Source organism: Macaca fascicularis, chromosome 10, assembly GCF_037993035.2.
Source record: "Macaca fascicularis isolate 582-1 chromosome 10, T2T-MFA8v1.1".
Classification (NCBI taxonomy): Eukaryota; Metazoa; Chordata; class Mammalia; order Primates; family Cercopithecidae; genus Macaca; species Macaca fascicularis.
This window is the reverse complement of record NC_088384.1, coordinates 31,514,943-31,528,951: the sequence shown is the minus strand read 5'-3', so window position 1 is coordinate 31,528,951 and position 14,009 is coordinate 31,514,943. Positions and strand designations below refer to the sequence as shown.

The 14,009-nt window shown below is 47.0% G+C and overlaps 1 protein-coding gene across 3 annotated transcripts in view; it reads left to right on the top strand.

Moving 5' to 3' along the window:
- The window catches only part of UBE2L3 (ubiquitin conjugating enzyme E2 L3), a 51,658-nt gene that overhangs the window by 33,434 nt on the left and 4,215 nt on the right, over nucleotides 1-14,009 (top strand). For all 3 annotated transcript variants that reach the window (XM_045363923.3, XM_045363921.3, XM_074004298.1), the window contains one exon: nucleotides 8,217-8,403. In XM_045363923.3, the coding sequence (XP_045219858.1) occupies nucleotides 8,217-8,403 (187 nt within the window). The remainder of the gene's footprint in view (nucleotides 1-8,216; nucleotides 8,404-14,009) is intronic.

Below are 14,009 nucleotides of genomic sequence, written 5' to 3'. Positions count from 1 at the left end.
GGCAGGAGAATGGCATGAACCCGGGAGGCGGAGCTTGCAGTGAGCCAAGATTGCGCCACTGCACTCCAGCCTGGGCGACAGAGCAAGACTCCGTCTCAAAAAAAAAATAAAAGAAAAAGAAATTAAGGCCTTTGAGAGCACCATGTATGCACAGAGAACATTCTCAGGCTGGGCAGCAGGGGCCTGACAGCATCCTGGGGAATGGGATGTCTGGTGGGTTTTGGTTTGTTTGTTTGTTTTGTTTTTTTTCACTTCTGTTTTTGGCGTGAGGGCTGTATTTTTTCCATTCTTGGGAGAAAAGTGAATTATGTATGAGAAGTACTCATGGCTATTTGAGTTCAAAGGAAGGAAAGGTCTTTGTCAAATTCAGTTAATAGAGATTGTGATTTTAATTGTAGATATAATTCAGAAGGTAGTTTATGAACATTATGAAGTCATGAAAGATTGGAAAACCAGTTCTAAAATACTTATTCCTGGCCGGGTGCGGTGGCTCATGCCTGTAATCCCAGCACTTTGGGAGGCCGAGGCAAGTGGATCACCTGAGGTCAGGAGTTTGAGACCAGCCTGGCCAACATGGCAAAACCCCATCTTTACTAAAAATACAAAAAAATTTAGCCGGGCCTGGTGGTGGGCGCCTGTAAATCCCAGCAACTTGGGAGGCTCAGCCAGGAGAATCGCTTGAACCCGGGAGATGGAAGTTACAGTGAGCTGAGATTGCGCCATTGCGCTCCAGCCTGGGCAACAAGAGCAAAACTCCGTCTCAAAAAAAAAAAAAAAAAAGTTATTCCTACTAATACGTACTTCCAAAGGGAATGTGATTGAACTCTTTAGTGTTGAAATATTTGTTGCCGGCCGGGTGTGGTGGCTTATGCCTGTAATCCCAGCACTTTGGGAGGCCAGGGGAGGCGGATCACTTGAGGTCAGGAGATTGAGACCAGCCTGGCCAACATGGTGAAACCGCATCTCTACTAAAAGTATAAACATTAGCTGGGTGTGGTGGTGGGCACCTGTAATCCCAGTTACTCGAGAGGCTGAGGCAGGAGAATCTCTTGAACCTGGGAGGCGGAGGCCGCAGTGGGCTGAGATCGCACCACTGCACTCCAGCCTGGGCGACAGAGTGAGACTCCATCTCAAAAAAAAAAAAAAAAAAAAGAAAAAAAAGAAAGAAACGTTGGTTGCCAAAGAACTGTATTATGAAAAATCCCCAAAACCAAATTGTTGAAAACAGTACAAAGAAGTCATCTTCAGAAACCAATATTAGAACAAGAGGAATCTTATGTAGCAGATTTTGTGATTCAAATAACCAAAAAGCCTGTTTTCAGAAGAGGCAATAAATACTTAAAGACAAGGTGGGGTGCGATGGCTCAGGCCTGTAATCCCAGCACTTTGTGGGGCCAAGGACGGTGGATCACCCAAGGCCAGGAGTTTGCGACCAGCCTGGCCAACATGACGAAACCCCATCTCTACTAAAAATACAAAAAATTAGCTGGGTGTGGTGGCAGGTGCCTGTAATCCCAGCTACTTGGGAGGCTAAGGCAGGAGAATTGCTTGAACCCAGGAGGTGGAGGTTGCAGTGAGCTGAGATCGCGTCATGCACTCCAGCCTGGGTGACAAAGCGAGACTCTTTCAAAGAAAAATAAATAAAGACTTAAAGGCAATTTACAAAGTTAAGTTCTTATGACTTTCGAATGTAGAGTAAGGACATATTCCATATTTAGAAATTACGAGAACTTAACCTCCTAAACTTAACTCTTTTGGTTGTTTTTGTTTGTTTGTTTGTTTGTTTGAGACACAGTCTCTCTTGTCCCCCAGGCTGGAGTGCAGTGGTGTGATCTCAGCTCACTGCAACCTCCGTCTCCCGGGTTCAAGCGATTCTCCTGCCTCAGCTTCCTAAGTAGCTGGGATTACAGGCGTGTACCACTATGCCTGGCTAATGTTTTTGTATTTTTAGTAGATATGGGGTTTCACCATGTCGGTCAGGCTGGTCTCGAACTCCTGACTTCAAGTGATCCACTCACTTCAGCATCCCAAAGTGCTGGAATTATAGGTATAAGCCACCATGCCTGACTTAACTCAGTTCTTGACAAGGTTCCAGAGTGGATCACGAAGGCTTGAGAGCATAGAAACCAGCCTGGGGCACTCCGAGCAGGCCAGGCCACGTCCCCTCGTTCTCTCTTAACAGTGGACTGGACTGTGTGGGGATAGGCAGCCCACAGGGCTGGTCTGAGTAGATATCCCTATGGCAGGGAAAGCTTGGGCTTTGTTAGTTCACTGGGTGAAAAAGGTTAGTCACAGGGAAAGGACGCTGCTGTGGAGTCACTACCACACTAGACAGAAGTGACAGCAGTGCACAGGACCCTTCAGTCTATCTGAAGCCTGGCATGAAGAGGAAGCATGCTAGTTAGATCCAAACTAGGATCCAACTCTTCAAGTCAGCCATGAGTCCTGTCTGTGGTGTCCTACAGCCAGGTGGGAACACATCACAGGGATGTGCCATGTAGCAGCAGTCCAAGTCAGACAACCAGAAGACACCTTGACTTCCTCTGTGGCTGCCAGAGAGCTGTATAGTTGTCTTCACTGCTTCACAGCAGTGACATGAAACTGTGACTTCTGTGGGATGAAGGACTCCAGGTCTTTACTTGGGAAGGGAAAACATGAAGTGGAATGGGGTTTTAGGATTCTTGAAGGGTTGCCATAGGAAAAGAAGATTGGATTTGACCACAGGGTTAGAGCTAGGACAGGTGGGTGAAAGACCCCAGATGGTTCGGTGCCATATGGCAAAGAGCTTCCTCTTAGTCTTAGCTGCCACAAAATGGCTTTGTGCCATGGGAGGTTGATGTCAAGAGCTGTGAAGGATCTGAGATTTTTACCTTACTTGCAGCCTAAAAAGGTGGCCTGCCAATTTATTGAATGTTGGTAGAAGACTTGAGAAAAAGGCCAGTTCCCCTCGTCCCTGCATCCCACAAAGGTGGTGAGGATGGACCCAGATGGATACCTGCAGATATGAGGGGTGGGTTCCGGAACAGGAAGGCTGAGTTTAGGAGAGGTCTCAGGCCAGTCACTCAATTGTACTTCACTTGCTCCATTTCCAAATGTGAGTGATGGCAGCACTGGCTTCCCAGGGCTGGTGTTAGGGGACCAGGACGGGTGGAGTATGGACTGGAGATGGGACGGGAAAGCACCTGGCATCTAAGTACTTGAGAAACTTTGGTCAGATTTTTAAAAATTGGCTTTCCCAGGTTGAAATGATCAACTCTTATTTACATGCATGCATATAATGACTAGAAGCAAATACAGGAAATTGTTAGCCAGGCTATATATAAAAGAAAATCCACTTTAGGCCGGGCGCGGTGGCTCAAGCCTGTAATCCCAGCACTTTGGGAGGCCGAGACGGGCGGATCACGAGGTCAGGAGATCGAGACCATCCTGGCTGACACGGTGAAACCCCATCTCTACTTTAAAAAATACAAAAAACTAGCCGGGCGAGGTGGCGGCGCCTGTAGTCCCAGCTACTCGGGAGGCTGAGGCAGGAGAATGGCGTGAACCCGGGAGGCGGAGCTTGCAGTGAGCTGAGATCCGGCCACTGCACTCCAGCCTGGGCGGCAGAGCGAGACTCCGTCTCAAAAAAAAAAAAAAAAAAAAAGAAAATCCACTTTAAAACAAGTATCTTTCTGTCTTTATAAATAGCAAGTGGGCCGGGCGTGGTGGCTCACACCTGTAATCCCAGCACTTTGGGAGGCTGAGGCAGGTGGATCACCTGAGGTCAGGAGTTCGAGACCAGCCTGGCCAACATGGTGAAACCCTGTCTCTAGTAAAAATACAAAAAATTAGCTGGGAGTTGTGGTGCGGGCCTGTAGTCCCAGCTGTTTGGGAGGGTGAGGCAGGAGAATCGCTTGAACTCAGGAGGTGGAGGCTGCAGTGAGCTGAGATCGTGCCACTGCACTCCAGCCTGGGTGACAGAGCGAGACTCCATCTCAAAAAAAAAAAAAAAAAAAAGGTGGGCCAGTCACGGTGGCTCATGCCTATAATCCCAGCACTTTGGGAGGCCAAGGCGGGTGGATCATGAGGTCGGGAGATCAAGACCATCCTGGCTAACATAGTGAAACCCTGTCTCTAGTAAAAATACAAAAAATTAGCTGGGCGTGGTGACGGGCGCCTGTCGTCCCAATTACTCGGGAGGCTGAGGCAGGAGAGTGGCGTGAGAGGCAGAGCTTGCGGTGAGCTGACACCGCGCAACTGCACTCTAGCCTGGGCGACAGAGCAAGACTCTGTCTCAAAAAAAAAAAAAGACAAGTGGATAAAAAGTCTGCAAAGTCTGTCCTAGAATTTAGACATGGATTGAAAAGATGTCTTTTTGTTTGTTTGTTTTTTGAGACAGGTTCTCACTCTTGCCTAGGCTGGAGTGCAGTGGTGCAATCATAGCTCACTGCAGCCTCCAACTCCTGGGCTCAGGTGATACCTGGCCTTCCAAAGTGCTGGAGCTTCAGTTTGTGAACTAGTTCAGAGTGTGTAAAATTATCATAAGGAATTAATTTACTTCTCAAATGATTTCCTCAATACAGCAGTATGAGCTTAGGGAGCACAAGACATTCACATAAAGGCAGGCATAACAGAAAAACACTAGTCATGTTCAGTGAAGATAATGCTGAAATCAGCTGGGCATGGTGGCTCACTCCTGTAATTTCAGCACTTTGGGAGGCTGACATGGGTGGATTTTCTGAGCTCAGGAGTTTGAGACCAGCCTGGGCAATACGGTGAAACCCTGTCTCTACTAAAATACAAAAAGTTAGCTGGGTGTGGCAGCCTGCCCCTGTAATCCCAGCTACTTGGGAGGCTGAGACAGGAGAATCATTTGAACCCGGGAGGCGGAGGTTGCAGTGAGCCGAGATCCCGCCATTGCACTCCAGCCTGGGCAAAGAGTGAGACTCCATCTGTAAATAAACAAATAGATAATGCTGAAATCTTTGGTTTATTTGACACTGAAATGTTGCAGCTTAAGTTGGAGGCAAATTTTCTGCAATGTTGTGTGATATTTATATTTTTTACAATAAAACCGTGATTCTTCATTAACATCCCTTATTATTTCTGAGCGGCCTTCCCAAAGGGCAAATTTAGCTCTAATGTTGAAATTCACTTGTAAAGCTTTAGACCTTTACCCGGAAGGTATTATCTCATGTTTTAATTTTTGCACACCTCTTTCACCAAAAATCTCTGGGACAGGCACATAATTTGTGTGACTTGTGCACACCTGAGCCACTCCTTTGACCATCCACAGAGCCCCAGACTAGGAAAGAGGCCCAGAGAAGTTCAGATGAGTTTGACCAAGTTCCCTGGGTGGTGAGAGGCCTGGCCTGCCTCACGTAACAACAGAACTGCTTCTTTTTTTTCTTCCTCTTTTTGGAAGAAAAAAGAGGTAGGATCTCACTCTGTTGCCTAGGCCGGAAGGCAGTGGCGTGACCATGGCTCACTATAGCCTTAACAACTAACAACTTAACACTACAGCCGCAAGCAGTCCTTCTACCTCAGCCTCCTGAGTGGCTGGGGCTACAGGTGTGCACCAGCAGCGTGCACAGCTAATTTTTAAAAAATTTTAGCAACAAAGTGAGATCCTGTCTTTACAAAAGGATTTGTTTTTGTTTTGTTTTGTTTTGTTTGAGACAACGCCTTGCTCTGTCGCCTAGGCAGGAGTGCAGTGGTGCGATCTTGGTTCAACCAGTTCTCATGCCTCAGCCTCCCAAGTAGATGGGATTACAGGTGCGTGCCACCACTCCCGGCTAATTTTTTGTGTTTTTAGTAGAGACGGGGTTTCACCGTGTTAGCCAGGATGGTCTCGATCTCCTGACCTCGTGATCCACCCATCTCGGCCTCCCAAAGTGCTGGGATTACAGGCTTGAGCCACCGCGCCCGGCCATAAAATCTTTTTAACAAAGAAATTGAGTCTCACTCTTGCCCAAAATGGAGTGCAGAAGCTTGATCACAGCTCACTGCATTCTCAAACTCCTGGGCCTAAGAATTCCACCCTTCTTAACCTCTCAAGTAGCTGAGACTACAGGCACACGCCACCATGCCAGGCTAATATATTTATTTTATTATTATTTTTTGAGGTGGAATCTCGCTCTGTCACCCAGGCTGGAGTGTAGTGGCGCAATCTCAGTTCACTGCAACCTCTGCCTCCAGGGTTTCAGCGATTCTCCTACCTCAGCCTCCTGAGTAGCTGGACTGCAGGCGGGCACCACTGCGCTCTGCTAATTTTTTTATATTTTTAGTAGAGACAGGGTTTCACCATGTTGGCCATTCTGGTCTTGAACTCCTGACCTCAAGTGATCTACCCAGCTCAGCCTCCCAAAGTGCTGGGATTACAGGTGTGAGCTACTGAGCCTGGCCCAGGCTAATATATTTTATTTTTATTTTTATTTTATTTTTTGTAGAGATGGGGTCTTGTTATGTTGCACAAACTGGTCTTGAACTCCCGGCCTCAAGTGATCCTCCCTCCCTGACCTCCCAAAGTGCTTAGATTACAGACACGAGTCACTGCTCCTGGCCCAGTTTGGCAGTTTCTTACAAAACTAAACATACCTCTTACCATTCAATCTTGCAATTACATTCCTTAGTATTTAGCCAAATGAATTGAAAACTTGTATCCACACAGAACCTGCACACAGATGCTTATAACAGCTTTATTCATTAATTGCTAAGGTTTGAAAGCAACCCAGATGTCCTTCAGTGGGTTAATGGATAAACTGTAGTACATATAGACAAATGATATTTAACACTAAGAAGAAATGAGGCTGGGTGCAGTGGCTCACACCTGTAATCCTAGCACTTTGGGAGGCCGAGACAGGCAGATCTCTTGAGCCCAGGAGTTTGAGACCAGCCTGAACAACATAGCAAAACCCAGTCTCTACAAAAGTACAAAAAATTAGCTGGGCGTGGTGGTGCCTATCTGTAGTCTCAGCTACTTGGGAGGTTGAGGTGGGAGGACTGCTTGAGCCTGTGAAGTCAAGGTTGCAGTGAGCCAAGATCATGCCACTATACTCCAGTGGGCAACAGAGCAAGACCCTGTTAAAAATAAATAAGTAAGTATGAAGGGAAGAAAAACAAGTAACAGCTGGGCACAGTGGCTCATGCCTATAAACCCTGCACTTTGGGAGGCCGAGGTTGGCAAATCACTTGAGGTCAGAAGTTCAAGACCAGCCTGGCCAACATGGTGAAACCCCATCTCTACTAAAGATACAAAAATTAGCTGGGCATTGAGGTGGGTGCCTGTAATCCCAGCTACTTGGGAGGCTGAGGCAGGAGAATTGCTTGAACCCAGGAGGCGGAGGTTGTGGTGAGCCAAGATTGTGCCACTGCACTCCAGTCTGGGCAACAGACTCTCAAAATAAATATATAAATAAAAAGAACAAATAGCTTCTAACAACAAATTTATTTCTCAGTTATTGAGGCTGGGAAGTCTGAAGATCAAGGCTCCAGCAGATTCAGTGGCAACTGAGGGCCTGCTTTGTGGTTTATAGATGGTGCCTTCTCACTGTGTGTTTGTATGATGGAAAGGGCAAGGCAGTTCTTGGGGTCCTCTTTGATAAGGACACCAATCCCATCATGACCTAATCACTTCCCAGTGGCCCCAACTCCTAATACCATCACATTGGTGATTAGGTTTCAACATAAGATTTTTGGGGAGATACATTCAGACATAGCAGCTACATATTGCATGATTCCAGCTTGTCTGATAACCACATAAAACCTATAGAATATGCAACACCAAGTGTGAGCCCTAACATAAACTAGGGAATCTGAGAGGTCATGATGTGTTAAGGTAAAAGGTTCATTGATGGTAACAAATTTGCCCCTCTGGCGAGAGATGCTGATAGTGGGGAAGGCTGTGTGTATTTAGGGGCAGGGGGTATATAGGAACACTCTGTCCTTTCCTCTCAGTTTTGCTGTATACCTAAAGGTATTCTAAAAAGTGAAGTCTATTTTTTAAAAAAGTATAAAGAGACCAGGACATCAATCTCAAGCCTTTTCTCAGTTTAGGAGATATCTTGCTCTAGAAATACTAATGGGTGGCTAGGTTGTCCTGAAGGTGGCAGGGCTTCAGTTGATACTTGAATCCCTTGAAATAAATTGATTTTTCAGATAAACAATTGAAACATTCCTATCTTGGCCATAGGTTTATGAACCATGGTGTGTTCATTTTGATCTCTCTTTCCTTCCAGGACAACCCTCCATATGATAAGGGGGCCTTCAGAATCGAAATCAACTTTCCAGCAGAGTACCCATTCAAACCACCGAAGATCACATTTAAAACAAAGATCTATCACCCGAACATTGACGAAAAGGGGCAGGTCTGTCTGCCAGTAATTAGCGCTGAAAACTGGAAGCCAGCAACCAAAACCGACCAAGGTAAGACATGTGCCTGTGTCTTCCTTGGAGGGGGTCTTTGGGAGTGCTGCTCTGGGGTGGGGGTTTCTGATACCAGATCAGACAGAATCCAGAGAATCTTTCCTACCTTACCAGGTACACGCAAAATGTAGCTGAGGTCCTGTCAGGCCTTGTGGGAATGACTCATCTCAGCTGAACTTTTGACCTGTACAGGGATTGAGGAGGCCCTCCCAGTGCTCAACCCTGGGCTGCTGTCCACAGTGGGAACACACATGGACAGACAAGCCCAGCGGCTTGCTGCTGGTGCAGAGGGGTTCAGGCCCTGGTTTCTGGAAGGGATGAAGGACTGTGGGGCTGCCTACAAGGGGAAGGGAGAGTGGGATTTAAGGTGGCCTTACACAGTAGTTAGTGCCTGAACTCAGACTCCATGGAGGAAAGGAGGTTGGAGAGGGCCTTCCAGGCTATAGGAAGGGGGTGAGCTAGAGCCTAGTGGCTCAAGGGGTGATGTGAGCGGAGGGACAGAGGCAGATGTAAGGGCAGTATTCCCAGATGAAGGCACATGGTTGGCTTTAGTGGGCCTGGGATTCCCTGGAGTTGGATGTGGCTGTGCGTGGTGCATGTGTCTGTGTGTGGCTGTGTGAACATACACATGCTCATTCTTCTGGGAAGAGTATTCGAGTCAGTATTGTGGTTGTCCTCACTTTTGTCCCCTAGAAGTGACTAGAGTTTGTTATGGACTGTGTCTAGTTTTCATTTAATTCCAGACTTTCTTTGGAAGCCCTCATCTCATATTGTGGTGGCTTTCTTTTAGTGTAAAGTCTGTTTAGATTAGAGTGGGCAAAGCTGGCACCTGAGAGGCTGCAAGTGGAGGGTTTCTTTGGGTGGTACTGCTCTCGGGTGGGGGCTCATGGGTCCTTTCTAATGCCAGCTCCGACAGAGTGCAGAGAACTCCTGCCTTGCCAGGTGCACGCAAAGTATGGCTGAGGTCCCACCAGTCCCATGGGAATAACTCAGTTGAACTTTTGACCTGCACAGGGATTGAGGAGGTCCTGTGTTTCAGTGACTGAGAAAAGCCCTGGAAGGTGGCGTGGAAAGCCTTTCACAAGAAAAGTTGAGCCTCACTTGTTGGAAATAATCACCATGAAAGGTGCCCATTAGACTCCCACACTGAGTAGAAGAAAGGAGTGGGTGCTAAACATTCGGTCAGGGCAGAACAGTCTCTAGTGGGCTTGGTCCTTGTTTGTGTACAAGTTGATGTTTATAAAAGCTTGACACAGTTCTTCTCAGTGCACATGGCCTGGTCTTGTTGTGTCATGTCGTGTCGTGTCGTGTCGTGTCCTGTCTTTTTTTGAGACAGAGTCACCTAGGCTGGAGTGTAGTGGTGCCATCCCAGCTCACTGCAACCTCCGCCTCTTGGGTTCAAGCGATTCTCCTGCCTGAGGCTTCCGAGTAGCTGGGATTACAGGCGCCCGCCACCATGCCTGGCTAATTTTTGTATTTGTAGTACAGACAGGGTTTCATCATGTTGGCCAGGCTGGTCTTGAACTCCTGACCTTAGGTGATCAACCGGCCTCAGCCTCCCAAAGTGCTGGGATTACAGGCATGAGCCACCATGTCCGGCCGACCTGGTTTTTTTTTTTTGTTTTTTTTTTGTTTTTTTTTGTTTTTTTTTGAGACGGAGTCTCGTTCTGTCGCCCAGGCTGGAGTGCAGTGGCGCGATCTCAGCTCACTGCAAGCTCCGCCTCCCGGGTTCACGTCATTCTCCTGCCTCAGCCTCCCGAGTAGCTGGGACTACAGGCGCTGCCACCACGCCCGGCTAGTTTTTTGTATTTTTAGTAGAGACGGGGTTTCACCGTGTTAGCCAGAATGGTCTCGATCTCCTGACCTCGTGATCCGCCAGCCTCGGCCTCCCAAAGTGCTGGGATTACAGGCGTGAGCCACCGCGCCCGGCGACCTGATTTTTTTTTAATACAGATTCCTAGCACTGTTGAAAACCTATAACTGCATTTGATCAAGAGTGTTCAATAATTCCTGGAGTCCTTGCTGAGTCATGTCTGTTAAACTACCGTGCCTGGGGAGTGGCAGTCCTTCTAGGCCAGGCTGCCTAGGAAAGCCCTGCACCTCAAGTTCTGGCCACAAAGAGTTCTGGGACTCCTTCCTTACCTGTAGACTGAGAGGGTGGAGCTAGGGCCAGGGAGGCTCTCAGGAGATAGATGCACGCGCTTTGCCCCTCTCATGGGGCTGCTGTGTAGAAGGCCGTGGCAGGATTATTCACTTTTTACCTTCCTCTCCAGGTGCATTGCCAAAATGCTGTGCTTTTTCACACTGTGGCTGCTTTTTTTTCCCCCCCCTAAAGGGCCAAATAACTTAGGGGCAGCTTTTAATTTTTTTATAAAAAGTACTGTTGACTTGGGATTTTTAAGGTAAAAATTTTGGTACAGGAGCTTTTCTGTGTGCCACGATGGACAGAGCCAGAATTGCTATTTTGTGATTTGGAACAGTTGAGGATTCCTTCCTAGAACATTATTATGTAGATTGTTTGTGGCATGGCCTTGATTCATCCTCACATGCATCAAGAATGTTCCTGGCACTTGATGGCCACATTCCCATGTTTGTTATCTATTACTACATTATAACCCCTATCAAAACTTTGCGGCTTAAAGTAACACCAGTTTATTAGTTTTTACTCTGGAGGTTGGCTGGGCTCAGCTGCATGGTTCTACAGCTGACCATTCGTTCCTGGGGTCACTCATGCAGCTGTATTGAGCTGAGAACTCAATTTGACTGGGAAGTGCTGGTAGGCATCGTGCACATGTGTGGAAATGGCATTAGCTAAGGCACTTTGGTTCTCTTTGTGTTCTCGTATTTTCCACAAGGCTAGATTGAACGCTTTCAGAGCATGGTGGTGTCAGGGTCCCAGGGTGAAGGTACAGAACTGGTACAGTGTCGCTTCTGCAGATTCTTTTGGTCAGGCAAGTCCAGATTTAATGAGAGGGAAAATAGACTTCAGCTCTTGATGGGAGGAGCATGCAGGATGGGAGACAGGATGGCAGAGGTGGGACAGGCAGGCAAGGATGCTGAGTCCCCTTGCTGCCTCCTCAGACCCACTTGGGCCTGCTTTTCCCAAATGGCAGCTCTTCTGGACATGCCATTCCTTCTCCCACCTGCCTGATTCTTCATATGTTGGGTGTCCCTGTTTTTCTGGTGCTGTTTCCTGACTGCTGTTCAGCTGCCACTGTCCTGCAAACCCTGCCCTTTCAAATGCCTCACCATTCCTTCATTTGTTTCCTAAATATGGTAAGTGAAAGTGCCACTTGAGGCCGGGCACAGTGGCTCACTCCTGTAATCCCAGCATTTTGGGAGACTGATGCAGGCAGATTGCTTGAGCCAAAGAGTTTGAGACCAGCCTGAGCAACACGGTGAAACCCTGTTTGTACCAAAAAAAAAAAAAGGAAGGAAAGAAAGAAAGAGAAAGCCAATTGTGCCACCCTCCTGCTGTAATCTTCCAGTGCTCTTCCTTTGTCCCCAGAGCACCTGCTCATGATTTTTGTCTCCTGCCCTTGTCCTTAGAAACTTCGACATTCCCAATTATGGCTTCTTCCAGATCCAGCCTTGAAGTTCTTTGACCTCCTCAATTCACAACCTCTAGCTAACTTTAGCCATCTACAAGTACAGAAAAGTAAGCATAATGGAAGAAATAGTAATATGAAAAGATGCTCATATGACCCAGCAGTTCCACTCTTAGCTATATCTACCCAAGAGAAATGAAAACATATGCTCAATAAAAACTTGTACACAGATGTTCATAGCACCATTATTCACAATGAACAGGAAGTGGAAAGAGCCCAAATGTCCATCAGTTGGTGAGTGAATAAACAAAATGTGAGCCAGGAGCGGTGGCTCACGCCTGTGATCCCAGCACTTTGGGAGGCTGAGGTGGGTGGATCACCTGAGGTCAGGAGTTCAAGACCAGCTTGGCCAACATGGTGAAACCCTGTCTCTACTAAAAATACAAAAAATTAGCTGGGCGTGGTGGCGAGCACCTGCAATCCTAGCTACTTGGGAGGCTAAAGCAGGAGAATCGCTTGAACCTGGGAGGTGGAGGTTGCAGTGAGCCAAGATTGCGCCACTGCACTCCAGCCTGGGCAACAAGAACCAAACTCCCTCTCAAAACAAAACCAAGCAACAACAAAAAAGTAGTGTATCTCTACAATGAAATCTTATTTAGCCATAAAAAGCAATGAAGTACTGTCTTATGGTACATAAATGTTGAAAATATGCTAAATGAAAGAACCATCCATGGAAGGCCACATATTGTATGATTCCATTTGTGGTTGAGCCTCATTGTTCATAGAGTCTGTGTTTGTGAATTTGCCTACTCACTAAAGTTTTTTGTAGCCCCAAAATCAATATTCTCGGCACTTCTGGTCTATCACAGATGTGCGCATGTGCAGAGCAGCAAAAAATTTGAAGTACCCAGTGCACGTGTTACAGGCTCACGCCTGTAATCCCAGCACTTTGGGAGGATGAGGCAGGCAGATCAAGACCATCCTGGGTAACACGGTGAAACCCCATCTTTACTAAAAATACAAAAAATTACCAGGTGTGGTGGTGGATGCCTGTAGTCCCAGCTACTCGGGAGGCTGAGGCAGGAGAATCACTTGAACCCAGGAGGGGGAGGTAGCAGTGAGTTGAGATTGCGCCACTGCACTCCAGCCTGGGCGACAGAGGCAGACTCCATCTCTGCTTCTCAATTAAAAAAAAAAAAAAAAAAAAAAATTAAGACTTGATCAAATTAGTGAAAGTGAAACTTTAGAAAATAATGAAATAGACAAATGGCATCTTTTGAGAAATAGGTCTTTTATTTTTAATTTTTATTTTTTAATTTTTTTTGCGATAGGGTCTCGCTCTTGCTCAGGCTGAGTATAGTGGCACAATCACAGCTCACTACAGCCTCAATATTGTGGGCTTGAGCAATCATCCCACCTCAGCCTCCCAAGGAGCTGGGAGTACAGGCATGTACCACCATGCCCAGCTAATTTTATTTTTTAATTTTGTAGAGGCCAGGTCTTGCTGTGTTGCCCAGGCTGGTCTCAAACTCCTGGCCTCAAGTGATCCTTCCTCCTTGGCCTCCCAAAAGTGCTGGGAATACAGGTATGAGCCACCAACCTCTGCATTAGTCACCAAGGTGATGATAGTGAGAAGTAGAGAGCCTAAGTATTCATATCAGAGAGTGAGGTGAAAATGAGCGTGCCCCTGACAAAGTACTCAGCCTGTCCTTAGCCCAGCAAGGTTTCTAAAATGCTAATACAGTGGTAATTCTCCTGTTAGAGAGCCATTTCTAATCATGGGAAAAGAAAGGGAGCCACCTGTTTGTGCTCTTAGGCGACTGTTGTTCAGTTTCCAACCCTGAAGTCAAGAACAGCCAGGAAAAGGGAGCAGTCTCACACCGAGGGTGGCGTGCACTGAATACACTGTGGCCAGTGAGCCAAGGGTGGGCTTCGTTTATTAATTAAATAAATGTTTATTAAATCAAAATACACCTCCAGGGCCTGCTGCCTCTAGGTGGCTTGTACAGGGAGGTGATACCATCTACCCCTGAGGAGGCTTGGAGACTAAATTAGAGG